General features: G+C 57.3%; 1 protein-coding gene across 1 annotated transcript in view; it reads left to right on the forward strand.

Annotated features, from left to right (window-relative positions):
- Positions 1–27,126, forward strand: part of SNX8 (sorting nexin 8) — a 39,544-nt gene extending 12,418 nt beyond the window's left edge. The window contains exons 2-11 of the mRNA XM_055562251.1: positions 14,564–14,754; positions 17,713–17,830; positions 18,813–18,934; positions 20,532–20,612; positions 21,332–21,492; positions 22,118–22,250; positions 24,213–24,281; positions 25,047–25,196; positions 25,428–25,577; positions 26,959–27,126. Coding sequence (XP_055418226.1) covers positions 14,564–14,754; positions 17,713–17,830; positions 18,813–18,934; positions 20,532–20,612; positions 21,332–21,492; positions 22,118–22,250; positions 24,213–24,281; positions 25,047–25,196; positions 25,428–25,577; positions 26,959–27,069 — 1,286 coding nt within the window. The 3' untranslated portion in view covers positions 27,070–27,126. The remainder of the gene's footprint in view (positions 1–14,563; positions 14,755–17,712; positions 17,831–18,812; positions 18,935–20,531; positions 20,613–21,331; positions 21,493–22,117; positions 22,251–24,212; positions 24,282–25,046; positions 25,197–25,427; positions 25,578–26,958) is intronic.
- The last annotated feature ends 168 nt before the right edge of the window (positions 27,127–27,294 follow it).

The raw sequence follows: 27,294 nt of genomic DNA on the forward strand, positions 1-27,294 counted from the left end.
CCAGGACGCTCAGGCCAGCCCGAGACCTCGAAGACCGGCCTCTCCAGCGGGCACTCGGGGAGCATTCCCTGGAGTAGCCGCATCTGTGTTGCACTTCTGAGGCTAGAGGGGATTTGGTTTGGAAATTCCCAACTAGTAAGTACAGAGGGCTTGGAAGAACCTTAAGAGGTTGTTGTTTATATTTATATTATGTAAAGCAAAATATAAAAACACCTAACGGCTTCCCAGGGGTTCAGGCGGTAAACGATCTGCCTGCAACGCGATCGATTGCTGGGTTGGGAAGAAGATCCCCTGGAGAAGGAAGTGGCACCCCACTCCAGTATTCTTGCCTGGGAAATCCCATGAACAGAGGAGCCTGGCGGGCAGTAGTCCATGGGGTCACACAGAGCTGGACACGACTGAGTGAGTGAGCCTGCACACACGAAAAGCACTTAAGCCTTTGCAGGAAGGCGGAAAACACCCTTTTCTTGTGGTGGGGGTTGGTTGTCCACAAGGCCAGTGCAGCTTTATAGAATCAGGATTTTTGTCTCACATTCTTTGGGAAGATAAATGGATATAGCCGCAAGTTGGCAGAGAGCATGGAGGAGGGCAGATAGGCCAGGCTGGGGATGTCGCTGCTCAGGGCTCTGTGTGGCTGCGCGCTGGCAGCCGTCCTGTGAACAGCTCTCCTCTTGCTGCAGCTCACCTAGGGGGGTTCCTGCCGCCAGGGAGGCCCGAGTGCACTGTGGGGGCGGGGCTCCTCCTGCCTGGGAGACACGGCAGGCCTTGACTGCTCCACGCGGCCTTCTTGCTCCTGGGAGTTCAATTCCTGCTTTGCATTGACAGATGCTTACTGGGCACTTACTCTCTGCTGGACACTGTTCTTAATCGCTGGGCTACTAATTGGGAGCAAAGTAAACAAAAAGGCCTGCTCTCATGGGGTTTCTGTTCTCACCGTGGAGGTGGGCAGTATTTGGTGGACGAGGCAAGTAGGGTGCAGGTGGGAGCTCTGGCTGGGGGGTGGTTGGGGTGCAGCTTGCTGTCACTGAGGAAGCGTCATTGAGAGCGACTTGGGACCGAGTTTCTAAGGAGATAGTCTTGGATGGTGGGTTTCTGGGGAATGGGACCCTGGCCAAAGAGGTGGCAGGCAGGGGCGCCCAGGCCAGCAGGTGTGAGTTGTGTTCCGGGCTGCGCTGGAAGCCAGTGCGGCTGGAGAAAGGGACCAGGGGGCAGGAGCCTTTCCTGGCTCAAAAAGACGAACGTTCGGGGCGGGCGGTGCTGGAGTTGGGGAAGCTTGCGTTAAGAGCTGTTCTGCTGATGCGCTGTCATTCTGATCCTCACTTAGGAAGCTTTAGTTTGTTTTTCTTCTTTTTCTAAAAATCGTTTTATTGGTTGATTTATGGCTGTGCTGAGTCTGTGCTGCTGTGCGGACTTTTCTCGATTAGCGGCGAGCAGGGGCTATTTGCATGGTGGCGCTCGGGTTTCTCGTGGTGGCTCCTCCAGGTGGAGAGCTCGCGCTCTCGGGCCCACGGGCGCAATAGCTGGGGCCCTGGGCTTAGTTGTTCTGCAGCACGTGAGATCCTCCCGGACCAGGGATCAAACCCGTGTCCCCTGCACAGGCAGGCGGGTTCTTAACCCCTGAGCCACACAGGAAAGCCCTTTTTCTTTTATCTCCTCGGTGCTGCTAGGAAACACACACAGAGGACTCAGATGCCTGTGGCAGCTCTCCGAGGGGGGTGTCTGAAGAGGTGTGTTAGCGATGTGATGTGGCTCATGCGGGCGGATAAAAGCCATTCGGGGAAGTGTCTGTTAGCAGGAAAAAAATGTAGAATTCTGTAGGAACTGATTGTAACGGAGAGAATAAAAAACAGAGCAAAGTACTTTGTGCACGGCAGTGTTCTTCATGCTGCTTTTAACAGCAGAAAGCAGTTAGCGGAGCACAGTAAGTGCCTCTGAGTTCTGTCCCTGAGTCATTATGCCCTGTCTGCAGGTAACAGTCTTAATAACTTCACAGAGTACAGAACATGAAAGGGGAGAAACCAAGATAAAATGGCAGATGGACTGTGGACGGTAAGAGTCAGGGGCCTTCTGGAACGGTGGGTGAAACCGGACAGGAAGTAGTGAGGTGGCCGGAACCCCCGCTGCGGCTGGGAGTGTCCATTGGCTCAGCCACTTGGAGACCTGGGGATATTTGCTGGGCTGCGCACACAAAGCCCCAGGATGCAGTAATTTCACTCTTGGGAATGGGCGCAGCAGAAGCACACACGTGTGTCCACCGACACGAGGGCGCTGGCCTGTCCTTGGCAGCGGCGTGTGACACTGTCCAGGCGCCCATGGGCACAACGTGAGCGGTGGGTTCTGGCTGACCCCTAGCAAGAGGGGGGGGCCGTCTGCAGAGGGCCGCACCCAGTGTGTGGAGTGGGAGGAGTCGGCAGCAGAGGGACTCGCCCCGAGTGTGCTGTGCACCCGGCAGAGCTGGCCCGAGGCTTTACGTTCTCTCCGGGAGAGGAGCTGCGTGAGGGGTGTCTGTTTGGGTGCTGCTGTGCAAGCTGCCTGCGCTGAACGGGCGTGAGACGTGCTCTTTCCTGTCAGCACACCCTGTTTCAGTCTAAAAAAGTTTTCACAGCCATTGGGAAAAGAAACCAATTGTGTGTTTATTCTGCGTAATGAAGTACAGGATGTACAGATGCTTTCGGACACTTACGTAGAGAAAGCGCACAGACTTCGTGGAAGTCGTGCCCGTCAACTCTGGGATGGCGGTGACTTTGGAATAGGAGACAGGCTGGGAGGATGGTGTGCGTCTGGAACACTTTATTTAAATTTTTTTTCAGCAAAGAATATGGCACAGTGTCCTCTTGAGTGAAATTTCGGTGGATACATGGGTTCTGATGTTTTCTGTATTTTCGTGTTTGTTTGAAGTATTTCTTCACAACAAAAATGTGTGTGCTTAAAAGTTACATGACCATTCCCCCGATGGCTCAAGGGGTAAAGAATTTGTGTGTATTGCACGCAGGAGACAGCTGAGACATGGGTTTGATCCCTGGGCAGGGAAGATCCCCTGGAGGAGGGCATGGCAGCCCGCTGCAGGGTTCTTGCCTGGAGAATCCCACGGACAGAGGAGCCTGGCGGGCTGCAGCCCATGTGGTCGCAGAGTTGGACACGGCTGAGCACGCACGGCGCGACAACAGGCGCCACGGAGAGAGCCTGTTCACGGTGATTACATGCGTGGCTAGGGGCTAGGAGGGCTTTTGCTTTTACAGAAAAGCTGAAAGAGAAGCGTGGTCATGGACACTTGGAAACGTGCTTGAAGGTGGTGTCGCATCACAGCTCTGCACGCGTGGACAAGCACGCACGGTGCGCGGATGCTCACAGATCGCTGGGCTGGAGGGTTTGCTTTATGTTAATACATTGTGAGGTCACATAAAATAAGGTACTGAGCGAAAAGTGAACCTGGAATTTGATGAAGTGGAGAGCATGCACAGTTTGTTGGAGTGCCTGAGTTATGGATAGTGAAGAGCCGAGTGGTGACATCACTTTTTGAGGCGAGCTGACCACAGATGGACGGGGGCGGGGGGTCTGTTTCCCGGCATCGGGGGGGAGAGGGCATTCCTGACGTTCCCTGGCCACAGAGCTGCTGAATTCTCATTTCTGAGGCTGTGGCCATGATAAGGATGCGGAAACTTCTGCTTCCATTTCCTGAGAACAGTTTGTTAATTTCAGAACAGAATAGCTCAGAGTTCCCAAAGGTTGAAGCCGTTTCATGAGTCCGAGGAGGAACGTTCAGGTTGAACACGGAAGGCGTCTGCTGACCCCGTCTCATGCTGTTTTGGTGGAAGCGTTGTCGTCTGGAATGTCCTTCCTTCGGTTCCTGGTGACTCGCTGCGGCGAGGTGAGCCTCTGCGTTTTTCAGATGAGGGGTCTGGACCAGGCCCCGTGTCCGTGGTTCGCCCACTGTGGCCCTGCGCCCAGCAGTGCCACCTGGGAAATGGTTAGAAATTCAGATTCTTAGGCCCCAGCCTGGAGTCCTGGGGGCGGGCAGCAACCCAAGTGTTTTCGCGTGTGAAATATGCACAACAACTTGGCCATTTCCAGGTGCGCCTTCCGTGGTGGTAGGCACGCTCATTCCTCCGTGTCAGTGAGGGTGCCGCCCGAGTCTCGAGGCCCATCCCGCACAGCTGCACTGCCCGCCGAGCGCTCGCTGCCCAGCCCCCGATCACACCCCCCACGTTTACTTTCTTCCTCTGTGACTTCGTTCTGGGAGCCTCAGGAGGGTAGAATCGCACACCACTTGTGTTTCTGTCTGGCTTGTCTCACTGAGTGTGACATCCTCAAGGCGCCTCCGTGATGTAGCGGGTTCAGTACTTGGTTCCTTTTTAAGGCCGATCACTGTTCCATTCGGAGAAGGCAGTGGCACCCCACTCCAGTACTCTTGCCTGGAAGATCCCTTGGGCAGAGGAGCCTGGTAGGCTGCAGTCCATGGGGTCCCACAGAGTCGGACACGACTGAAGCGACTTAGCAGCAGCTGTTCCATCGTGTGGACGGACTGCACTTGGTTGACCCATCATCCGTCAGTGGACACTTGGGTGCTAGGTCCCTTCAGTCGTGTCTCACTCTTTGCTGCTCTATGGACTGTAGCTCACCAGGCTCCTTGTCTGTGGGATTCTCCAGGCAAGAATACTGGAGTGGGCTAACCATTGCCTCCTCCAGGGGATCTTCCTGACCCAGGGATCAAACCCGAGGCTCCTGTGGCTCCTGCATTGCAGGCGGCTTCTCTACCACTGGACCACCCGGGAAGCCTGGACGCTTGGCAGTTCCACCTTTTGGCTGCCGTGATCCTGGCTGTGCGACTGCGGCTTCTAGTTCCTGTTTTCAGTTCTTCTGGGTACAGACCCAGACGTGGAATTGCTGGATTCTCGGGTGACTCTGTGTTTGGCTTTCTGAGGACCTGCTGTGCTGTTTTCTGTTGCAGCTGCACCGCGTTTTACGTCCCACCGGCCAGTGCCTCCACGCCCTTGCCCCGGGTTTTGCTTCTTTCGACAGTAGCTATCTCAACCATTCATTCTGCACCTGAGCGCGGCCGAGCCCAAGGGTAACCCTGATGCTCACTCTGGAGGCTTCTGCTGTCACTGAGCTGTGTTGCGCTGGACCACAGCCCAGGGGGGCAGAGGAGGTGGAACCCCGAACCTGGAGTCCATCAGAAGACATGTCCCCCTGCTGCTCTGCAGAGCCGGTGGGGACCTCCTGCCACTGGCTGCCTTTGGGGCCATGTGACCCCCCAGTGGCTTGAAACCCACAGCACAGTGAGGGCCTCTCTGCCCGTGGGGAGACCCCCGGGGAGGCGGGGCTGAGCGGGCTTAGGCAGTTCTTGGGTGCTCAGAGCCGCCCCCGGAGCCAGCCTGAAGGGTGCCCGTGAGAGGCCCTCCTGCTGGTGCCCCGTGTCCTCAGCGTTTGCTGAGGTCTGCCAGGTAAAGCAGAGGCACGTGTGGCACAGACCTCGCTGGTCTCCCAGAGCCTCGTGTGGGAGTCAGGGCCCCGGCTCTGAGCTGCTCACAGGCCCTTGGGGCTGGCCTCTCGGGGTGCCTCCCAGCGGCAGGGTTACTGCCTGAACGTTCTGGCGGAAGTGTGTTTGGAGGATTGTTGGTCCAGGCGTGTGTCTGGAGTTTTCTTGCTCCGATTTGTGGCTAAACAACCTGGAGCTTGCTGGGCTTCCCGGGTGGCGCAGTGGTGAAGAGTCTGCCTATAGTGCGGGAGATGCGGGTTCGATCCGTGGGTCAGGAAGAACCTCTGGAGGAGGGCGTGGCAACTCACTCCAGTGTTCCTGCCTGGAGAATCCCATGGACAGAGGAGGCTGGTGGGCTGCTGGTGAACTGAGGTCCGTAGGGTTGCAGAGTCGGACGCGACTGAGCAGGAGTGCCGTCAGACCTGGGGCGTCCCAGGAGCGCAGGTCTGGATGGAGTTCGGTCCTCCCAGATGGTGGTCCCTCGGCGTGCTGCGGGAGGGCGCACGGTGTAGGTGGCCGGCCTGGGAGTGACCCAGCTCCCGTCAGTGTCACCCCGGGGCCAGCAGAGCAAGATGTCCAGTGTGGAGACGGAAGCCGCCCACTGTCCTGACGCAGGGCCGGGGAGCGGCTCTCAGACCCGCAGGGCAAGTGCCTCGGGCTGACATCTGCCCGCGCGGTTGCCCTTATGAGAATGGAGTGAGACAGCGCGGCTCAGACAAGGCTCCCAGACGCATTCTGGACCCGCCACCCCCGCCCAGAGCGCAGGGGCTCCACTCCCAGGAGTTCCTAGTCTGCTGAGTGCCGTGTAGTGCGCGCTCCCGCACAGCCGGCATTAGGCCCGGCTCCAGGCTGGTGGCTTCTGCCGCCAGGGGACCCCACGAGGAGCAGTTCTGTGTGGAAGAGTTGGAGTGGGGAGGGCGGGGGATGCTCATGGAAGGGCCCGTCGGGATGCTGTGGTCCCCAGGTCTCCGATGGTGATGCAGGGCCCGGTGTGGGCTTCTTTGCCGCCTTTTATTGACTGTAAACAGAAAGCTCAGAGGCGCTCACTTGCCAGCCACACACTGGGGACTGGAGGCTGGAATTCAGCCGCTGTCCGTCTGTGGTCACAGCCAGGCTTTGTCCACCGCCGTGCGGCACGGGCCTGGCTGGCCCATCTCGTCTGAGCTGTTTCATCTGTGTGGGGGCTGGGTTGGCAGGTGGTGCCTCTTCCAGACGTCGGTCTTGTTGTTGTTCAGTCGCTAAGTCACGTCTGACTCTTTGTGACCCCCATGGACTGCAGCACACCAGAGTTCTCTGTTCTTGGCTGTCTCGGGGAGTTTGCTCGAGCTCTCGTCCTTCCAGCCATCTCAGCTGGTCTTACGGGGCTGCTTGAACTGGCTGTGGAGGCTCCATTTGAGAAGAGTCCCGCTGGTGAGCTTAGCACTGGTCCCCAGGGGAAACCGGAGTCTCCCTGCCCTCTGCCGTGGCTTCAGCGTGTGGTCATTGGGTGACAGCAGCCTGTTGGAAGTGATACCTTTTTCTTCTTTTTTGTTCTTAAATGTTTTTTCTTAGAAAATATGTCTGTCCTTGTTCAGTAAATTGGTGTTTGGAATCGTGGCTTTCTTATGATTCAGACTTAAGGAAGGGGTTGTTCTCAAGGTGGTTGAGAGTAATGTCTTTGATTTAATATGTGTCTTTTGAGTTGTGTTTTAAATCCTCTAGCGATCAAAGTTTGGGTTCTTCAGAAGCATGTCATCATTTGGTAATCATTACTGAGCTTACCTTCTGTCTTGGGACATTGTCTTATTTTAAACATCAGGAAAATCATGAGGTTTTCTCTATTAAGCGTGTGTTTTTATCATAGAAAATTTTGAATAGAGACCTCCTGGTGCTCTTTCAATGATCTTTCCCCCCATTAATTTAATTTTTCTCCTTTTGTTATGGCTTTCTTTTATATTAAATAGGTTGTTTTTTTCCCCGTGTTCCATTTACCTTCCCACATTGTTGCGGGTGTTATACCTTGGGGGTCCTTTTCTTGGTGCTGCGCGGGGGAGTCCAGCCTCTGTGGTTCTCATTGCCTTGCATGAATACGGTTCGATCTCAGCGACGTGTGAGCCCCCTTCTGTGCTGTCATCGCATGCGCGCTGCTGCCTGTGCTCAGTCTCTGAGTCCGGGCTCACTCTCTGCAGCCCCAGGGACTGCGGCACGCCAGGCTCTTCTGTCCTCCATTAGTCCCAGAGCTTGCTCAGATTCATGTCTGTTGCGTTGGTGATGCCATCTAACCGTCTCACCCTCTGCCTCCCCCTCCTGCGTGTGCCTTCAGCTTTTCCCAGCATCGGGCTCTTTTCTGCAGATCACATCTGTATACGTCGTTCCCCATCAAAACACACTTATAGTTGTGGCTTTTATACAGTTGTTTTGAAATCAGCCAGGAAAAAGAATTGCAAATAAAGAAGAAGGGGTGCTGTCTTCTATACTTACTGATATGGTTACTGTTTGCCTCATTGGTTCCTGGGCCTTCGTTTCTTGTGAGCAATCTTCCCAGTTTCAGGCACTGGGAATGTCCCACTGTGTCCTTTGTTTTTTGCGGGAAAGAAAGGCAATGCCAAAGAATGTTCAAACTACCGCACAATTTCACTCATCTCACACACTAGTAAAGTAATGCTCAAAATTCTCCAAGCCAGGCTTCAGCAATACGTGAACCGTGAACTTCCTGATGTTCAAGCTGGTTTTAGAAAAGGCAGAGGAACCAGAGATCAAATTGCCAACATCCGCTGGATCATGGAAAAAGCAAGAGAGTTCCAGAAAAACGTCTATTTCTGCTTTATTGACTATGCCAAAGCCTTTGACTGTGTGGATCACAATCAACTGTAGAAAATTCTGAAAGAGATGGAAATACCAGACCACCTGACCTGCCTCTTGAGAAACCTATATGCAGGTCAGGAAGCAACAGTTAGAACTGAACATGGAACAACAGACTGGTTCCAAATAGGAAAAGGAGTACGTCAAGGCTGTATATTGTCACCCTGCTTATTTAACTTCTATGCAGAGTACATCATGAGAAACGCTGGACTGGAAGAAGCACAAGCTGGAATCAAGATTGCCGGGAGAAATATCAATAACCTCAGATATGCAGATGACACCACCCTTATGGCAGAAAGTGAAGAGGAACTAAAAAACCTCTTGATGAAAGTAAAAGTGGAGAGTGAAAAAGTTGGCTTAAAGCTCAACATTCAGAAAATGAAGATCATGGCATCCGGTCCCATCACTTCATGGGAAATAGATGGGGAAACAGTGGAAACAGCGTCAGACTTTATTTTTGGGGCTCCAAAATCACTGCAGATGGTGATTGCAGCCATGAAATTAAAAGACACTTACTCCTTGGAAGGAAAGTTATGACCAACCTAGATGGCATATTCAAAAGCACAGACATTACTTTGCCAATAAAGGTCCGTCTAGTCAAGGCTATGGTTTTTCCTGTGGTCATGTGTGGATGTGAGAGTTGGACTGTGAAGAAGGCTGAGCACCGAAGAATTGATGCTTTTGAACTGTGGTGTTGGAGAAGACTCTTGAGAGTCCCTTGAACTGCACGGAGATCCAACCAGTCCATTCTGAAGGAGATCAGCCCAGGGATTTCTTTGGAAGGGATGATGCTGAAGCTGAAACTCCAGTCCTTTGGCCACCTCATGCGAAGAGTTGACTCATTGGAAAAGACTCTGATGCTGGGAGGGACTGGGGGCAGGAGGAGAAGGGGATGACAGAGGATGAGATGGCTGGATGGCATCACTGACTCGATGGACGTGAGTTTGAGTGAACTCCGGGAGTTGGTGATGGACAGGGAGGCCTGGCGTGCTGCATTCATGGGCTCGCAAAGAGTTGGACACGACTGAGCGACTGAACTGAACTAAACTGTGCTGGGTGTGGAATTCTTGGCACTTAGACTCTGCTCTCCCACCTGCTTTTGTCCTGCATGATTTCTGGTGAGGCATCAGCTGCTAATCTTAAAAAGAATCCCTCGTATTTGGCAAGTCACATCTAAGTGTGAATCCCTTTGAATTTATACAAGTTGGAATTTTTTGAGTTCTTGGATATTTAAATCAAATTGAGCCATTATTTATTCAAGCATCTTTTCTAAACCTTCTTCCTTTTGAGATTCTTGTTATGATTATGTTGGTATGCTTGGTGTTATCCCTTGGGTCTCTGAGGAGCTATTAATTTTTCTACATCCTTTTCTCTTTCTGTCCATCAGACTGGAGAAAATTTCAATTGACATGTCTTTCCAATTGCTGATTCTGCCTTCTTTCCACTCAGATCTGCTGTTGAGCTCCTAGTGAATTTTTTATTTCAGTTATTGAACTTTTCAGCTGCAAAGTTTTTATCTGTTTCTCTTCTATGATATCTGATTTCTAACATTCCCTGTTAGTGCGGTGTTGTTCTCATGCTTTTCCTTAGTCCTTTGAACGTATCTAAACTAGCTGGTGGAAGGCCTTCAGGAGGTCCAGCCTCCGGACGTGTCCAGGAGCAGCTTCTGCCGAAGCTGCGTCCCGCCTCCTCTCCCCGTGTTCGGCCCCACTTTCCTGTTTCTCTGCGTGTCTGAGAAGCTGTTGTTGAAACCTGGACGCTGTAAATAGCGCAGCGTCTCTGGACACCGGTTCTCCTCCTGAGGTGCGGTTGCTGTTTGTTGTATTTGTTTGACAGCTTTTCTGAGCTCATTCTGTAGCAGTTCTGGTGTGAGTTTCCTGGGGTTGCTGTAAGAAAGGGCCACGAACAGGGTGGCCTGAGACAGCAGGACTGTGCGGTCTCACGGCTCTGGAGGCTGGAAGTTGGAGGTCAGGGTGTTGGCGGGGTCTTCTCCGAACCCCGTTGGGGAGGATCCTTCTCTGCCTGTCTGGCTCCCGGGGTGGCCGGCCAGCCGGGGTCCCTGGGGCTGCAGCTGCCCTGCCTGTGTTGCCATGTGGCTCCTGGCTGTGTGACCGTGCCTTCGTGTAGCCTCTCCCTCTTACAGGAGTTCCGGTCATACTGGGAGAAGGCCCAGGCTGCTCCACTGTGACCTCATTGTGACTTCACTCATTATTGCGTCAGCAGATGTACTCTGGATTGTCACAAGCCTTTAGTCCCTTTCCAGCGTTCTAAGGAAGCAGATTCTGGCGACTTTTGCCTTCGTCCTCATTGCTTTTGTGGAGGAGAGGGTTTTTGGAGAGCCTGACTCTGCCTTTCTTGCCGATGTCACCTACATTTTATGGGCTCCCCTGGTGGCTCAGATGGTAAAGAATCTGCCTGCAGTGCAGGAGACCTGGGTGCGTTGCTGGGTCGGGAAGATCCCCTGGAGGAGGGAAGGGCTTCCCACTCCCGTATTCTTGCCTGGAGAATCCCACGGGCAGAGGAGCCTGGTGGGTCACAGTCTATGGGGTCACAGAGGAGTCGGACACAACTGAGAGGCGCGCACACACTCTGCCTTTCTTGCTGACGTCACCTGCCTCCTATACGTAAAGAGTTTGTAGGGTTACTGCTTACAGCCCAGCAGTTTGCCCCTAAAGCAACACAGGGGTCCTTAGTGTGCTTCCCACCGTGCAGCCGTCACCACGGTGGGTTTCAGGGCATTTCATCAGCCCAGCCCTACAAGAGCAGCACGCGGCTGCTGTGTCTGCGAGTCTGCCTCTTTTGGGTGTTTCATGTAGATGGCGTCATCTCACGCGTGGTCTTTCATGACTGGCTTCCTTTCACTCGCTATCTGTCCTGTGTTCAAGTCTCATCCGTGATGTAGCGTGAGTCCTTTAATGGCAGGATAGCACTCTTGTGTGCGTGCGGTGCGCTCAGCCGCCTAGGCGTGTCCCACTCTTTGTGACCCTGTTATGCACTGTAGCCCGCCAGGCTCCTCTGTGCATGGGATTCTCCAGGCAAGAGTACCAGGGTGGGCTGTTACTTCCTCCTCCTCCGTTGAGTGCATACGCCACTTTGATTTTCCCATTCAGTTGATAGACATTTGGATTCTTCCTCTTTGGCTCTTATGAACAGTGCCGCTGTGGACATTTGTCTACAGGTCTTCGGGTGGACACACATTTTTGTTTACCCTGAGTGTGTACCTAGGGGTGGGATTGCAGGGTCACGTAGTAACTCTGTTTCTAACATTCTGAGGAACTGCCAGCCGCTTTTGAAGGCAGCTGCACCATTTACAGACCTAAAGCATGTCAGAGTCAGGTACGACTGAGGCGACTTGGCGGCAGCAGCAGCAGCATGCGTGAGGGGTTTCCACATGCTCACCAACAGCCAGTGTAATCTTTTAAATTGGAGGTGACATCGGGCATCATCGTACTGTAATGCTTCGTGATGCTGAGCCTCTTTTCATGCACTTCCTGGCCATTTGTACATCTTTGGAGAAATGTCTATGCAGACCCTTTGCCAGTTTTTAAATTGGGTTATTTGTGCTTTAACTAAGGTGTGAGAATTGTTGTTTTGTATATTCCAGATCCAAGCCCTTTATCAGATGTATTATTTGCAGCTATTTTCTCTGATAAAAAGATTCTTCCCATCACCTTCTTAGCTTTATATTTTCTTGTCTTCCCGCACATTCTGTGCTCTAGTTGAAGAGTTGGCTTTGTTTCAGGCACTGGTTTTCCCTCCTGGAAACACAGTCCTACCAGTAGAGTCACTCAGCACATGTTCCTTGAGCCCTTGTTGTGTTCCAGACCCCCCGACCCCCTTATGCCCACATGCCCCTGAGGACAGACCGAGAGAATCCCCGGTCTCCTGGGTCTGCGTCCTGGCTGTGTCTTGATTCCCAGGACACTTTTAGGGTAATCATGGCCTGATTTCCATTCCCCCTGGAGTTTGGATATTTATAGGTTGTGCCTGGCAGTGGTGGACACTCATAGCTGTCTGCTGTGTGGACGAATTAATGAGCTCAGGGACCCTGCCTTATTCATCACTGTGTTCCCTCGAGCTGGTACTTAAGAAATGCTTGTCGGCTCCTTGGGGATTCTTGTGGTCCCCAAGGAGACCTGTAAACACAGTTTTAAGGCCGTCAGAGTGCTTTTCCTTGGAAAGGGGCTGGGCTCCTGAGATGACTTGGGAGAACGGGTGCCTTCTACAGCTGTGGTCTACGCGTGCTTTTAACCATTCCGGCGCTGGGGATTCATTGTTGGGGACAGCCCCCCGTATACACACTACATGTACACGCACTCACGTATACACAGTCATATATGCATGTGCACATATTTACTCATACATACACGTATACACACAAGCATATACATACACACACTCCTGTATTCATACGTGCATGTACATGCAGGGACGCACACATAGCCACACATGCACGTGCACTTTTACTCACACACACACTTTACACACAAGTGTACACACTCCTGTATTCACATGTGCGCATCCATGCACTCATGCACACAGTCATACACGCACGTGCACACATGTACGTGTATACTTATAAACGCACACCCCTCATATTCACATGTATACACACATGCACTCTTGCACACAGCCATACACGTATGTGCACGTGTTCATGTGTATTCAAACACCTGTATACACACATACACACCTGCGTATGCACACACTCCTCGTATGCGTATGTACACCACATGCACTCATGTACACCACTCATGCACATATACCCACTCGTGTACATATACACACTCAGACACCCACATGCAGTGCATGTATGTGTGCACCCTCACACACACATCTGTACACGAGTGTTTTGCTAAGTCGTGTGTGTGTGCTGTTCTGTTACACGCGTTATGCTGCCGCTGCTGTTTAGTCTCAGTCGTGTCTGGCTCTGCAATCCCATGGTCTGTAGCCCACCAGGCTCTGTCCACGGGATTCTCCAGGCAAGCATACTGGGCTGGGTATTCCTCCTCTAGGAGATCTTCCTGATCCAGGGATCGAACCTGCGTCCCCTGCATTGCAGGCAGACTCTTTACTCCTGAGCCGCCGGGGAAGCCCCCATGTGCGTTATAGTGTAATATAAAGAGGACAAGAGAAAACACGAGTGAGTTGCCAACGCTGCCTTCCTGTTCCCAGTGGATTACTGCGGCCCTGGAATCGGCCCTTCGTGGAGCCCCCTGCCTTAGAGCACACGGTCTTGAGCCTTGGCGTGGAGTTCTGAGGCCCGTGGGGTTCCTGCGTACACATTAAGCCCTTGTTCTCTTTCTTAATGTTCAAGCTCAATTCAAGGCCACTATATTTTGAATCATAAAATGCTGAATGATTTCACAGATGGAAATAAGCTATTCATTAATTCTGTATGAGAATGTAAACCAGAATTTTGCATTGAACAGGTCAGTCCTATGAAGTAATACAGCCACACCGCAGAAGATTGAGAAGATGGAGCAGTACAGTCTGTTCTGTTTATTTACAGCAGTGTTTCTTGGGAAAAAACCTTTCCCCCCGAGGGACACCTTAACCTTTATTCTTTTTTAACTGAAAAGAATGTTTTTCTCTAAAGTTCTAAACTCTTTGTACTAAAAACCAGACTGACCTTTTAACAGGGTTTCCTTGTTTGTTTGTTGGCAGCTTGTTAGACATAAGACCTCTGATTTGTCTTTGCATGTCCTGTGAATGACACGTGGGCGACTCCTCGTGTCTAACGAAGGCGGAGTGTTAGGGCTCAGCGCTTCGGTTTGTATGAGCGGGAGCCCAACTCAGCAGGCACCCGGCTCAAGCAGCCATGCCGGTTTTTACACATCAGAGTGACTGGGTTGGCAAGAAGGCAGCGTGCACTGATTGTGGACGTGCCCGCTCATGGAGAAGTAGGCCTGTTTCTTTTCTTTTAACCCTTTACTTGACCCTGGAGAAAAGGAAAAATCTTGTTTTTTGCATGTAACTTGGAAGCATGCCTTTTCCTCTGCCCAGGAGAAAACCAGACCTGCCGTGTCCTGGATGTGGGGGTGTACATGCTGATTCACGGCCTGCAGCTTTATGAGGGGAGGACGTGGCCCTGAGTAGACGTCCGGCCCAAATGAATGAGCCTGACCTGGGCCAGGACCGGGCTTGGCCGGGTGACCTGGCTGGAGTCCACGTGCTGAGCCAGCAGGTGGGGGCGGCGGGTGGCCTCCGGGCTGAGCCGAGGTGCTCACCTTCTCTCCGCAGACTCGCCAGTGCCCCCGGTCAGCGAGCCCGGGGCCCCGGACGCCGGTCAGATGCAGGTGCCGCCGGGGAACCCGTTGCTGCTGTCGCTGACGCTGCAGGAGCTGCTGGCCAGGGATGCCGTGCAGGTGGAGCTCGTCCCCGAGAAGAAGGGCCTGTTCCTGAAGCACGTGGAGTATGAGGTGTCTAGCCAGGTACCTGCGGGCCTGGGGGCGGGGGTTGGGGGGAGGTGCAGGGAGGACCCCCAGCGCGTGCCCCTGCGTCCTGCTCTGGCTCGCTGCTCCCCCGCCCCAGGCGCCCACCCGCCCTCACCATCCCCGGGCCCTGGGATCCTGCCTCTCAGGACGCTTGGCTGTCTCTGGAGCCCAGACGAGCTGGCCCCGGGCAGTCCTGCGGTGCCGGGCAGTCCCTGGGGAGAAGAGTGTGGATCCCGCGCCGCAGATCAAGTGCGCGGGCGGGACTGGGGTGGGGGGCTCATCCCCAGAGGGTGCTGCGTCCCCGTCAGGGGCGCCCCAAGGTCAGAGCGAGTCGGATGCCGGGCACCTGGCCCCGTGGCCATGCGCGGGCTGCCCGCTGGCGCAAGCAGCGTTGGTCTTTCGTCTTTTGCCTGTCCTCAGTTCAGTTAGACGTGTTTTGATAGGAGCTTTTATTCTTTATCCTGGGGATTAAGTCATTGGTGAACTAAGAGCATGTGTGTGTGTGTGTGTGTGTGTGTGTGTGTGGTGGGGGCAGCAGGGGGAATCTCGTAGGGTCAGAGTAGCCCCCCCAGCACTGAGAGCCAGCCGGGTTACAGACTCGGGTCGCAGCCCTGGAGGGCTCAGGCCGGGGGAGCGTCACGATCGTCGCCCAGGCAGAAAGGCACGTGTGCGTGTGGGAGCAAGTTCCCCATGGCGGACGGCTGTTCCGTGGAAGTTAAGGATCGCAGCATTTTTGCCTCACTGTGTTTTGAAGCCACGATGAGGGGAGCCTGGAACTATACTTTGCTCTGACACTGGTCAGCGCCGCTCGCTGCTGAGGGAGGTGGCTGAGGTCAGTGAGGGAAGGAGGCCCTCCCTTGTTTAGAGGGCAGCGTTGCTGGCGGGCACCACCGCCCCCTGGCATCTGCGGCCACAGTGGGGGTGGGGGCCTCGGTGCCTCCCCTGGGGCCGCGTCACCTGTGGGCCGGGCTCCCGCGTGTGGGACACGCCGCCCTACTAGGACAGCGGCCTTGTCTGCGGTCTTGTTAAACGACCCGTTATCTAAGTCAGTCGGTGACCTCGTAGTGAGCGTCTTTAGCAGGAGGCCGATCTGTCCCGGTTACCTCCTGAAATGTGGGTGAAGGGGTGAGCCTACTCAGGTTGGGACCTCGGGGCAGGAGGTGGGGGGACTCAACAGGCTGTGCCCGCTACTTGCACACTTGCTGGAGTTGGAGTCAGTGCAGACGTGGCATGGGGCCCAGCAGAGGTGGGATGAGGCCCAGCAGAGGCGGGCACGCAGGTGTGTGGGCTGTACTGTGTAGCTTACAGCCTATGGGTTGTCATTGCTTGGTCAGTAAGTCGTGTCCAGCTCTTCGTGACCCCATGGACTACGGCATGCCAGGCTTCCTTGCCCTTCACTGCCTCCTGGAGGTCACTCAAACTCACGTCCATTGAGTCGGTGATGCCATCCAGCCATCTCATCCTTTGTCGCCCGCTTCTCCTCCCACCTTCAGTCTTTCCCAGCATCAGGGTCTTTCCCAGTCAGTCGGCTCTTCTCATCAGGTGAGCCAAGTATTGGAGCTTCATCTTCAGCATCAGTTCTTCCGACGAATATTCAGGGTTGATTTCTTTTAGGATTGATGGATTTGATCTCCTTGCAGTTGAAGGGGACTCTCAAAGTCTTCTCCAGCAACACAGTTAAAAAACATCAGTTCTTCAGCATTCAGCCTTCATTATGGTCCAACTCTCACATCCATACATGACCACTGGAAAAACCCTAGCTTTGACTATACTGACTTTTGTTGGTTAAGTGATGTCTCTGCTTTTTAATATGCTGTCTAGGTTGGTCATAGTTTTCCAAGGAGCAAGTGTCTTTTAATTTCATGGCTGCAGTCACCATCTGCAGTGATTTTGGAGCCCAAGAAAATAAAATCCATCACCGCTTCACTTTTCCCCTTCTGTTAAGGGTTCCAAAAGTTAAATGTGTTTTTAGGTTCACAGCAGGATTGAGGGCGGAGGGAACAGATTTCCCGTGTTCCCCACCCCCAGTCAGCACCCCCAGCAGATGGAGCGTTGTTACAGCTGGTGAGCCTGCGTGGATGCGTCCTTGCCACCGAGTCCCCAGCTCCCCCGAGAGCCACTCTCGCCGACGTGTGTCCTCAGGGTGTGGCCTGCTGCTGTCGCTTCTCTGCCCTGAAAGCCCCCTGTGTCGTCCCTCCGTGCTCCACCCGCCCCCCCCCCCCCGCCCCCGACCCCGGGCACCACTGGTCTCTCTCTGGCTCCACAGCTTTGTCTTCTCCCGAGCGTCCTCTTGTTGGCCTCACACGGCCTGTCACCGTCTCCGACTTCCTCCACTCTCGGTGATGGTAATCAGTAATTACAGGGACGTGTTGAGTGCCTGGGTCTCGTGTGAGCGCTTCTGTTCGGCCCCACAGGGTTACTCTGGTCGGGGTGCTTGTCCTGTGCGGCCTGCAGGATTTTCATGGGCGGGCTCCTGGTGGAATCTGCTGGCGATTTCGTCTGAGTTGCGAGTCTCCCGTGTCTCGGTCTTGGTACTCAGTGTTTGAGCTGCTTTCAGGCAGTCGGGTCTCTTTCAGGAGGCTGCTTGTGTTAGTGCTGCTGGAGAGCGCGTGTTGAAGCCAGACCTTAAACGCTGTTCTCACGATACACCCACGCATGGGAGAAGCTGCCGTGTGGCTGAAAACTCCTGTAAAGAGGCTTGCATCTGACAGAAGATCCAGAGCAATAGGTTAATTAAGGCGCAGTTAGAGCTGTGCAGCATTTAAAGGTTCTATCTCCGTCCATCGAGGACGTGTGGGATCCCCCCTTAGGAAAAGGCCTGGTGAGAGAACGTAGGGAATTTTATCATGCTCTTTCCCTGGGTCCTGTTTAGTGGCGGGAAGAGCAGGTCAGGGGAAGTGGTGAAGGTGGGGGTGTCTGGCGAGAACCCTGAGCTCTGCGCCCTTCTTCCCGCAGCGCTTCAAGTCCTGTGTGTACCGCCGCTACAACGACTTCGTGGTCTTCCACGAGACGCTGCTGCACAAGTTCCCGTACCGCATGGTGCCTGCCCTGCCGCCCAAGAGGATGCTGGGAGGTAACCGCTGGGTGTGCGGGGGCCCAGGGGTCGCGGGGCGTGCGGGGACCTCGAAGGCTGGGCCCTGTGCCGAGCCTTTGTGAATGTGTGGCCTTTGTGGGGCCATCCTGACCCAGGTTTCCTCCAGTGATTTAGAATTTGAATCCTTTGTTCGGCCATGCTGCGTGGCATGTGGGATCTTAGCTCTCTGACCAGGGATCGAACCCGTGCCCCTGAAGTGGAAACTCGGGGTCTTAACCACTGGATCGCCAGCAAGTTCCCCCAAGTGATACTTTAAATACTGTTTTCATGGAGGAGGAAATGGCAACCCACTCCAGTATTCTTGCCTGGAAAGTTGCATGGACAGAGGAGCCTGGCGGGTTACAGTTCATGGGGTCACAGAGAGTCCGACATGACTGAGCACGCGTGCACACAATATGTAATATATAATTTATACTGCTGTGTAAAGCAAAGATCTTTCTCAAATATCGTAACTTAAAAAGACATCGTTTTCATCTGTGGTCAGATTGAAACACCCTCAGTGCGTTGTTGCACGCTTTCAGTTTTTTCTCTCCCTCAGAGTGAAAACACTTAACGCTAGTGGGGGAGTTTGTGCTTGTGAGAGAGCAGGAAGTGACGTGGACGGGAGAACCTAGTTGAATGAGCGTGAGTTTAGCAGAAGCCGCTCTCTCATAGAAACAGCGGGAAGGGGTCGTAGCGGTGTTTGCAGGTCCTGAGGTGAGGGCTCAGACGCTGCTGGCTGAAGCTGCTGGCTGAAGCCGCTGGGCTCTGGTTTTCCTCGCAGCTAACCTGGCCCAGGTGTGTCCCTGGGGGCAGGGTGTAGGGTCGGGGGTGCCCGCCTTCTCCCGCAGCCCGTGGTCTGTGGCCAGTGCCCCCGGCTGGAAGTGAGGCTGGGGGGCCGTCTGTGTGGGAGGCGCTGGGCCCTGAGCGCCAGCCTCGGGGGCCATGCCCGGGCCCACGGTCACCAGCGTCCTGCCGCCAGCCGACAGGGAGTTCATCGAGGCCCGGAGGCGGGCGCTGAAGCGCTTCATCAACCTGGTGGCCCGGCACCCGCCCTTCTCTGAGGACACGATCCTCAGGCTGTTCCTGTCCTTCAGCGGCCCCGTGAGTACCCCGGGGGACCTGGGGGGGACCTGGGGTGCCCTGGCTCTCGTTGTTATGTGGTTTCGTTTCGTTCTCTCTGCTTACTCCCCTGGTTTGGCCCCAACGCGTTCTGTTTCCACGGGACAGCCATGAGCAGGGCTGTCTCCCCGGGTCCCGTGGGAGGTGTTGGGTCGTGCCTGTGGGCGGGCCGGGGTGCAGCCGTGGCTTCTCGGCAGGCCCCGGAGGTTTGAAGCTGCTCCGTGGGAGGGGGCTCCGCGGCTGGGGGTTGGCTGACGGGCCAGCGGCCCCCAACGTGGATGTGTGCTTACTTAGGAAAGGCCAGGGTGGACTCCGTGCTGTCCGCAGAGCTGCGGCTGGACATGTGTCCTGGGCGGCGTGGGCTCTGCATGCCCATGACTCTGGGGAGGTGTCGGGGCGGCCGCGTCCCCCTCAAGCTGCCGTTGGCCAATCCGGTCCAGCAGGAAGCTGGGCCACAACCCTGCTCCCAGTGGAGGAGGCGCTGCCGTGGCGGCCCCGCGTGCCAGGCCTGAGTCCTTCTCTAGCACCAGGGGTTCCCTGTGGACCTCTCCTCATGGGCATGGGTGGAGGGGGCCCCGGGGGGACTTCCTGTGCTGGAGTGGATGGCACGGCCGCGGGCCCAGAGCCATGGAGGCAGATTCCACACGCGCCTGACCTCCCGTCTTAGCACACACTCCCCGGAGGCCACAGGGGCCATTGACCCTAGAGATCCTGCGGCCTCCCCTCTGGGGTGCTTGTCCGTCAGCCCCTTTTGTGGGACCCATTCCAGACGTTCAGGGCATGCTTGCTGTGATCTCTTGCCCCTGAGCGGGGAGGGTGGGTCTTTTGAACCCTGGGGCTGGACCGGCTTCTGTGGAACAGGGATCTTGATTGCAGACGAGGAAAGTGCTGGGAGGTGGGAGTCACGTGGCTCAGGGGAGCCAGGGAGGTCAGGTGACCCCTCGCCCCTCCACAGATGGGGTGTCCCCTGGACCTCCCTGGCACCGTGTGGTGCTTCGCTGCAGGAGAGCGCTGGGGCAGACGCCCTGCTCTGCAAGGCTGCGCTCCCTGCCCCCGCACCGCCCTGTGCCACAGTCCCTCTCTCTGTCTGTTCCGTGGCTCTTCATGGGGGCTCACCTGGAGGCTGGGCTTCACCAGGGAGCCCCCCTTCCGCGGGCATAGCTGGGAGCCAGGGCGCGGGACTGCCAGCGCCATCCTTTCTCTGCCCGTCAGCTCTGCTCGGGCTTCGGGCCGCATGCGGGACCTTCCGGGGCCGGGTGGCCCCGCGTCTGTCTCCATGCTCCTGCTGCTGGTCCGTGGGCGCACTCTGGTTTTCTGGAGGGAGGGCTCCTCTCCAGAGCCGCCGTTTGCAGTGCTGTCGTGAAGTTGGGCCTCACGACAACCACCCCAAATGTCAAGGCCGGTGGGGGAAAGCATGGAGCCGGGGACAGGAAGAGGTCATGGGGGTTTGCGTTAGACACACGGAGACGCTGCTGTCTCAGAGGGACTGGGTCCTGCCTTCCAGTGACTCGGATGGTCTCCTGCCCACCTCTCTGCGGCCGGCTGAGGGTCAAGGGTTTCTCTCTCCCCCCCCTTGCAGGACGTGCAGAACAAGTTGAAGGAATCTGCTCAGTGCGTGGGAGACGAGTTCATGAACTGCAGGCTGGCGGCTCGGGCCAAGGTACTCACCTGATTCTGATGCTCACTCTTCCCCCAGCACAGCAGCAGGAACGCTTGTGCCAGGCCCATTTTACAGACAAGGAAATGGAGGCTGCTGTTGGCCAAGGTCCTGGTGTCTTGGCAGCTGAGCCTGTGTGTGAGTCAGCCCTCTCTGACCACAGCGCCCGGCCGCAGGCAGTCACAGCATGTCCCCAGGCATTCCGTGACTCAGATGGACGTGCACTTGGTCGTCTGCTCTTTGGAAATAAGGGAATTGATGGTTGCACTGGTTTATTTTTAAGTTTAGTTCATCTGATCCTTTTCTCAAAAGGATGAAAGTAGCTATTTGGTAGCTTTTATGGTGATTGTTTCTTAAGCTACTTCTCCAGACATTATTCCCTAAACTTTTTGTTTTCCAAGTGCTGTGTAGTTAATATTAGTGTTAATGGGTAGTTAATATTAAAGTGGGTGAGAAATTAGTCTTCGGGAATAAATGAGGAAACCCAGAGGCCTGCCTGGTGCGTAGTCAGGAAGCGCGCTCATCATGTCGGGCTTGAGGACTGTTGTATGGACAGGAGGGGAGGTCCAGGTGGGTTCCTGGGCTGGCTTGCTAGGTCACCTGGGTCTGGGGTCTGGGCTTGGTCACCTGCTCGGTGGACGGAGCTGCTGCTTCTCCCGTCGGTCATCTCCTGGATGGCTGTCCTGTCTGGTGACGACCGTCCCCGCCTCCCGCCCCGTCAGGACTTCCTCCCGGCCGACATCCAGACGCAGTTCGCCATGAGCCGCGAGCTCATTCGAAACATCTACAACAGCTTTCACAAGCTCCGCGATCGGGCCGAGCGGATGGTGTCACGGGCCATCGACAACGCCGCCGACCTTCTCATATTTGGGAAGGAGCTGAGGCAGGTGACCCTGGTCGGCTCCGTGGGGTTGCTTTTGTGGGGAGGGGCCTTAGACTTGGGTGGCAGGCTTGGAGGAGCAAGCCCGTTTACTGTGATGACCCTCATTCCGACCCGTGCACCCCAAAGAAGGAAGGAAAGGGCTGCGGAGATGGGGCATCATACTCAGAAGAAAGGAAAAGGCTGGAGAGTGTGTGGGCAGAGCGTCGGGTCCTGAGCGTAGGCTCCCTCTCCTCTGCCCCACTCCGTTGTCCGGATCAGACCTGAGAACAGGTCCATCTGATCTGGGAGAGGCCGCCGGGGGCTGGTCATGCTCCTACTGCCCTGGAGGAGGGGCCTGGCCTCCAGCCAGTGCCGCCCCCGCGCCTCTCCCCGGAACCCGCGAACCTCCAGCCTGGGTCTCACCGATGTGGTTCAGATCCCGCTGGGCAGAGGTCCCACCTTTTTCACAGACGCCCTGGGCGCCTGCTCTTTGAGCGGTGGGGGTCTTGGTTAGGAGATGCGCAGGGCGCCCCGGTGGAGGCATGGTGTCGGGAAGTGGGGTGTCGGGAAGTGGGGTGTTGGGTTGGCTGCCCGCCCGGCTTCGGGCCTGTGTGTCTCTTTCCCTGAGTGTCTCCTCTTCCCTCAGTGCTCTAGGGTCTGACACAACCCCGCTCCCCTCCTGGGCCTCGCTGAACAGTAGCACATGGGGGTCCCTCAAACAGGCACTGAAAGGCCTGTCCGTGGAGTTCGCGCTGCTGGCTGACAAGGCCGCACAGCAGGTGAGTGGATATGCCCCCCGAGGCGGCTGTCCCCAGGGACATCCTGTGCCGTGGTGCACGGGGCGTCTCCTCCTGAGGGGGACATCAGGGCTCTGAGTCCCACGTGAGGGCACCGCGGCTGTCCGGGTAGCTGCACGTCCCCATCTGTTCCGGGTGGTCCCGAGAGAGGTTCACGCCCTTGAGGGCTGCTGTTCTGGGGACACAGTGGGTCCTGGCCCTGGAGAGCCGGCTTTGCCGAGACTGTGAGGTCTGCCCTGACCTTGAAGCTGTAACCTTCAAGCCCTAACCTTGCACTTGCCAGGGCGCCCAGAGTGCACAGGCAGCTCCTGTGTTGCTGTCCTGGCAGGCGGCATTCGGCCACTTGGTAACTCATCAGAGCAACCGGGCTCCCAGCACCCCAGAGGCCCCGCCCGGGTCTCACCCTGGACGCCCGGTTAACTTCAGGACACGCAACCGGGCTCCCGGCACCCCAGAGGCCCCGCCCGGGTCTCGCCCTGGACGCCCAGTTAACTTCAGGACACGCTTCTGCTCTGCAGGCAGTGTTACTTGCATAACAGAACTCTGCAGAGAATCATGTCGCCGGGGATTAATTTGCAGTCAGAGGGAAAAGAGAGGTGCATCTGGGTGCTCTTAGTCTATAAAACTGTTACATGAGTTTCGGGGTGAGAGTGTGCTTCCTGGCTCTTGGGAAAATGGGCTTTAGGCCGCTGGTGGGTGGTTTTAAATGCACTGAAACGCTGTCCGTGTGGAGGCCTTGCTGCCCGGCAGCAGCCTGAAGCTCCTTAGTAGTGAGTCAGCAACGGGCAGATCCGGGGGTTTTCCGGCTCCAGGTGGGCACTCAGCGGCCTGCACGGCTCTGAGTGTTGGAGCCAGAATCTAACTGCGTTCCTGGTGTGGAAAGTCCTGGGTTTTCTTTCTCCGTGGTCGCCCTGCCCGTGGGTTCCCTTCAGAAGCTGAGTGCTGGGCGATGTCCGCGTCTCCTGGAGTTGGCGCTGGGCTGGCCCATCTCTGGGTGTGAGGGGGAACCGAGAACGTGGCGTCAGAGGGCTGGCTGGGTGTAGACGGGGCACGCTCCTGCAGCCTGCTGTGCGCCGGCCCGAGTCTCAGCAGGGACCTCACCCAGCACTGGTCCCCAGGTCTTTCTCTCCACAATTAGAAATGAGAGGGCTGGACCAGCTTCGACCCTCTACTGAGAGCTCAGTCTGAGAGCTCAGTCAGTATGAACAAAGCTGGGGCCCAGGCCCCGGCCCACGGCCCCTCTCGGACAGGTTACCTGGGGGGGGGCACACGGAGCAGGTGGGAGCTCTGACTCCAACGTTGCCGGGGTCTCCTCTGGTCCAGAAATGGATGCAGCTTCTGCCCTGAGGAGCGGGGCGTGTGGCCTCTGGTGGGGTGCGGCTTGTAGTTTGCCTCTGAGGTTCTCGGATCCCTCACACGTGCCATCATGTCTGCACAGGCGCAGCGTCCCGAACGCTCCTCAGTGCCTTCGGTGGTTTCTGTGTTGGAGTAAAATTAACGTAGCTTTAACTGTACCAAAGTGGACAGGTGGCCCGTCAGGACTGCCACCGTCTGGGCCAGGGTTCCATTTCCCGCTTGCTGTGCGAGTGGAGACCTTGGAGGGCTCGTTCTCAATTCCGTTTTCACATGTCGCGGTTTTATTCTTCCCAGACCAGCTGGGAGACCTGATAACTGTGTCCCAGCCAGACAGGTGAGACTCAAGGTGGGATTTTTTCCGCAGTGACAGCTTTTTTAGAGGCACACGTGCTCGTGGTTTAGGGTCTTGTAAAGCGTCGGGACCAGAGCCGGGACTTGGCAGTGAACGCCGTGTGTGGGAGCCACCCCCGCCACCCCGGGGAGGAGCCTCCCTTCTCCCGTGTCCCCTGCCAGTCAGGAGTGCGGGGTACCCGTGTGGCCAAGCTGTGTGCTCGAGCGGTGTTGGCCCACCTGACCCGTGTTTTCCAGGGTAAACAGGAGGAGAACGACGTGGTGGAGAAGCTGAACCTCTTCCTGGACTTGTTGCAGTCCTACAAAGTGAGTCTCGCGGCTGCTTGCTCGGGCACAGAGCCTTGAAAACATGCTGTGACCTTTCAGGGGCGTGGCTGGGGGGGTGGGACAAGAGCCTGAGGCCAGGGCTGTGGAGGGTGGACGGGCCTCCTGCAGGCTCCCCCAGGGGGTGTGGCCCCGGCAGGCTTCCCCGATGTGTGTGTGTGTGTGAGTGTGACTGTCGTCTCCGTAAACACGCGGGGGTCTGCCGCAGCGCAGAGGGACACCGGCTCTTTTAGCTGGTGGAGGTTGCCGGAAGTCAGATCTCAGCTCAGGGCCAGGGCGGCTTGCTGACCTTCGGTGGCGGGGTGGCTCCCTGTGAAGCCTTGGTGCTGAGCTCAGGGAGCTGCCCCAGCCCTGGTGGGAAGGTTCTAGAAGGGAATCCTGGGGTGGCCGCTGGGTGGCCTCTGCAGCTGCAGCCTGTGATTCTGCGGCTCCTGTTCCCACAAGGCCTCTGACTAGGTTATCCTGGGGCCCCGGGGAGATGCCGGGGCGTCTTCCTTCGGGAGCCTGTCCGGTCTTGCTGCTTGAGGCACGCCGGCTCTCTGGGGAAGGTCAGTTCACGGTGTGCGGTCCGGAGCCGGCCCGGCACTCACGTGTCCCCGCGGGGCCCTGGTGGTGCTGATATGCACCGTGAGCCCCTCGCTGCTCGGGCCGTCCCTCCCGCGACCACCGAACGTGCAGAGCGGGGTGCGGGTTGGCTGTCCGAGAGGAGAGGCCCCAGCTGGAGCCCTGCCCACCCCCCACCCCCAGGACCTGTGCGAGCGGCACGAGAAGGGCGTGCTGCACAAGCACCAGCGGGCGCTGCACAAGTACAGCCTGATGAAGCGGCAGATGATGAGCGCCGCCGTGCAGAGCCGCGAGCCCGAGTCCGTGGAGCAGCTGGAGTCCCGCATCGTGGAGGTGCGTCTCTGCCGGCGTGGGGGCGGGCTGGCGGGGGCTGCTCCACCCTGCCGGCCGGGCCCGCCATCCTCCCCACCGTCCTGTGGGGGCTCTGTGAGCTGCCGGGACCCTGGCGCCTGTGCGCCAGTGACGGGGCGCTGTGACCCGGAGGCAGGGCTCGGGCCGGCCCAGGATGGGGGGCCCGCTCCCAGGCGTGCTGAGCCAGGCACCAGGGGGCTCTTTGCTCTGCAGCAGGAGAACGTGATCCAGACCATGGAGCTCCGCAATTACTTCTCCCTGTACTGCCTGCACCAGGAGACGCAGCTGGTCCACGTGTACCTGCCGCTCACCTCCCACATCCTCGGGGCCTTCGTCAACTCCCAGATCCAAGGGCACAAGGAGGTGGGTCCCCCACAGCTGCCCGTCTGGGCCGGCGGGCGCCCTCCTTCCTGAAGCGGCAGCCCAGCTGACCTTGATGAGTGACCTGGGTGGGTGGGCGGGCTGGGTGCCGGGACTTGACACCGCTCTTGCCGGACTCTCCGGTCTCCTGGTAGCCGGGGAGACCCGTGAGGCCGTCCTCGCGGTTGCAGGGACGGGGCGCAGGGCGGGGCACGCGGGGCACGCGGGGCGCAGAGGAAGGGGTCCCTGGCCTCAGGAGGAGCTCCAGGGAAGGTCAGAGGCGGAGGGCACAGAAGCTGGGACGAGAGCAGAGGTGGGGTGTCGCTCTGAGGGGCGGGAGGGGCTCCGCCAGCTTCCTGCCGAGGGTCTGCGGGGTCGGGGGTGGGGGCGGGGGCCGTGCCGCGAGGGGACCCTGCAGCCTGAGGCAGCCTGACTGCGCTGTCTGAGGCGGGTTCTTGGCTTTCTCAGCACCGTGGTGCTCACAGCAGCCGGAAGCTAAAGTCCCTTCCCACCCGTCCCGGTTGTCAGCTCTTGGCTCCAGGCAGGCTCACAGCGGTGGTCCGCGTGTCCTGTGACCAGTGCGGAGCTTCCTTTGCCCGTTTGCCATAGTTCCTGGTGCCCCTGGAGTTTGCTGGGGTGCCCGGGGCACCCTCAGGCACAGTTGGGGAACTGCATGTACGGCTGAGGCAGCAGCAGGGCGCTTGGGCGGGGGCAGAGCTGCACGGTGGTTAGACCTCACAGGCGGGTCTGGGTGGCTGGGGGACCACCTGGTGACAGGCAGAAGGCGGGCACATCGCCTGACACGGCTCTGCCTTTCTCCTTCGGGGGTGACTCGGTCCCCCGTCTCCAAACTCGGGGACTGGACTCATGGCATGTGCCCCGGGCCGCCCTGCTCTCGGCAGCCCCTGAGCCGCTCTGCCCCACTGCCCATCTCAGAGCCCCCTCGCCCTGCTCTCGGCAGCCCCTGAGCTGCTCTGCCCCAGTGCCCATCTCAGAGCCCCCTCGCTGCACGGCTCCCCTCCTGCCCGCGCCCACGGCCCTATCCCTCAGGCTGCTGCAGGGCCTGGGAGCCACTGCGCGGCCGCCCGGCTCTTGCTTTGTTTCTGCGTTCCTTTGGTGGACGTTGTTTCGGCCTCGCTGCAGAGCCGTTAGAGGGAGTGTCCCAGTGCTAAAGTTTCTTAAAAGTCCCTGCGGGGCGTCCTGTACGTGTCTGTTCGTGTGCAGGGGCGGAGGAAGCAGCCCCCGTAGCCCTTGTGGGGCACTGCAGGCAGGGCTGGGAAGCCCACTGTCCGCCCTCCGGCCGCTCTGGGGCCGCGGACGCGGGTGTCTGTGCTGCGTGTCCCCTGGCCGCCCCCCCAGCTGGCCCGCCCCTCTCTTCCCGCAGATGAGCAAGGTGTGGAACGACCTGCAGCCCAAGCTGCGCTGCCTCTTCGTGGGACCGCACGGCGCCCCGGCCCCCCCGAGGCCCCCCCAGGACGGCCTGTCTGCTCACTAGTGCCCGGAGGGCTCAGAGACAGCTTGGCGCCCTCACTAAAGCCTCTTTCCGAACGGTGTGTCCCTGTTTGATTCCCTCGGTCGGTGCCCGCCCCCACCCCGAGGGCCAGCGTGTCGGGCTACAGCCCCCTGTGGAGGGGCCTACGACCAGGCCGGGGCTCAGAGGGGCCGGGGGGCCGGGTAGCTGTGGCTCCCCTCCCTCTCGGGGAGCGAGGCCGGGGCCATG

This window comes from Bubalus kerabau, chromosome 23 (assembly GCF_029407905.1).
Source record: "Bubalus kerabau isolate K-KA32 ecotype Philippines breed swamp buffalo chromosome 23, PCC_UOA_SB_1v2, whole genome shotgun sequence".
NCBI lineage: Eukaryota > Metazoa > Chordata > Mammalia > Artiodactyla > Bovidae > Bubalus > Bubalus kerabau.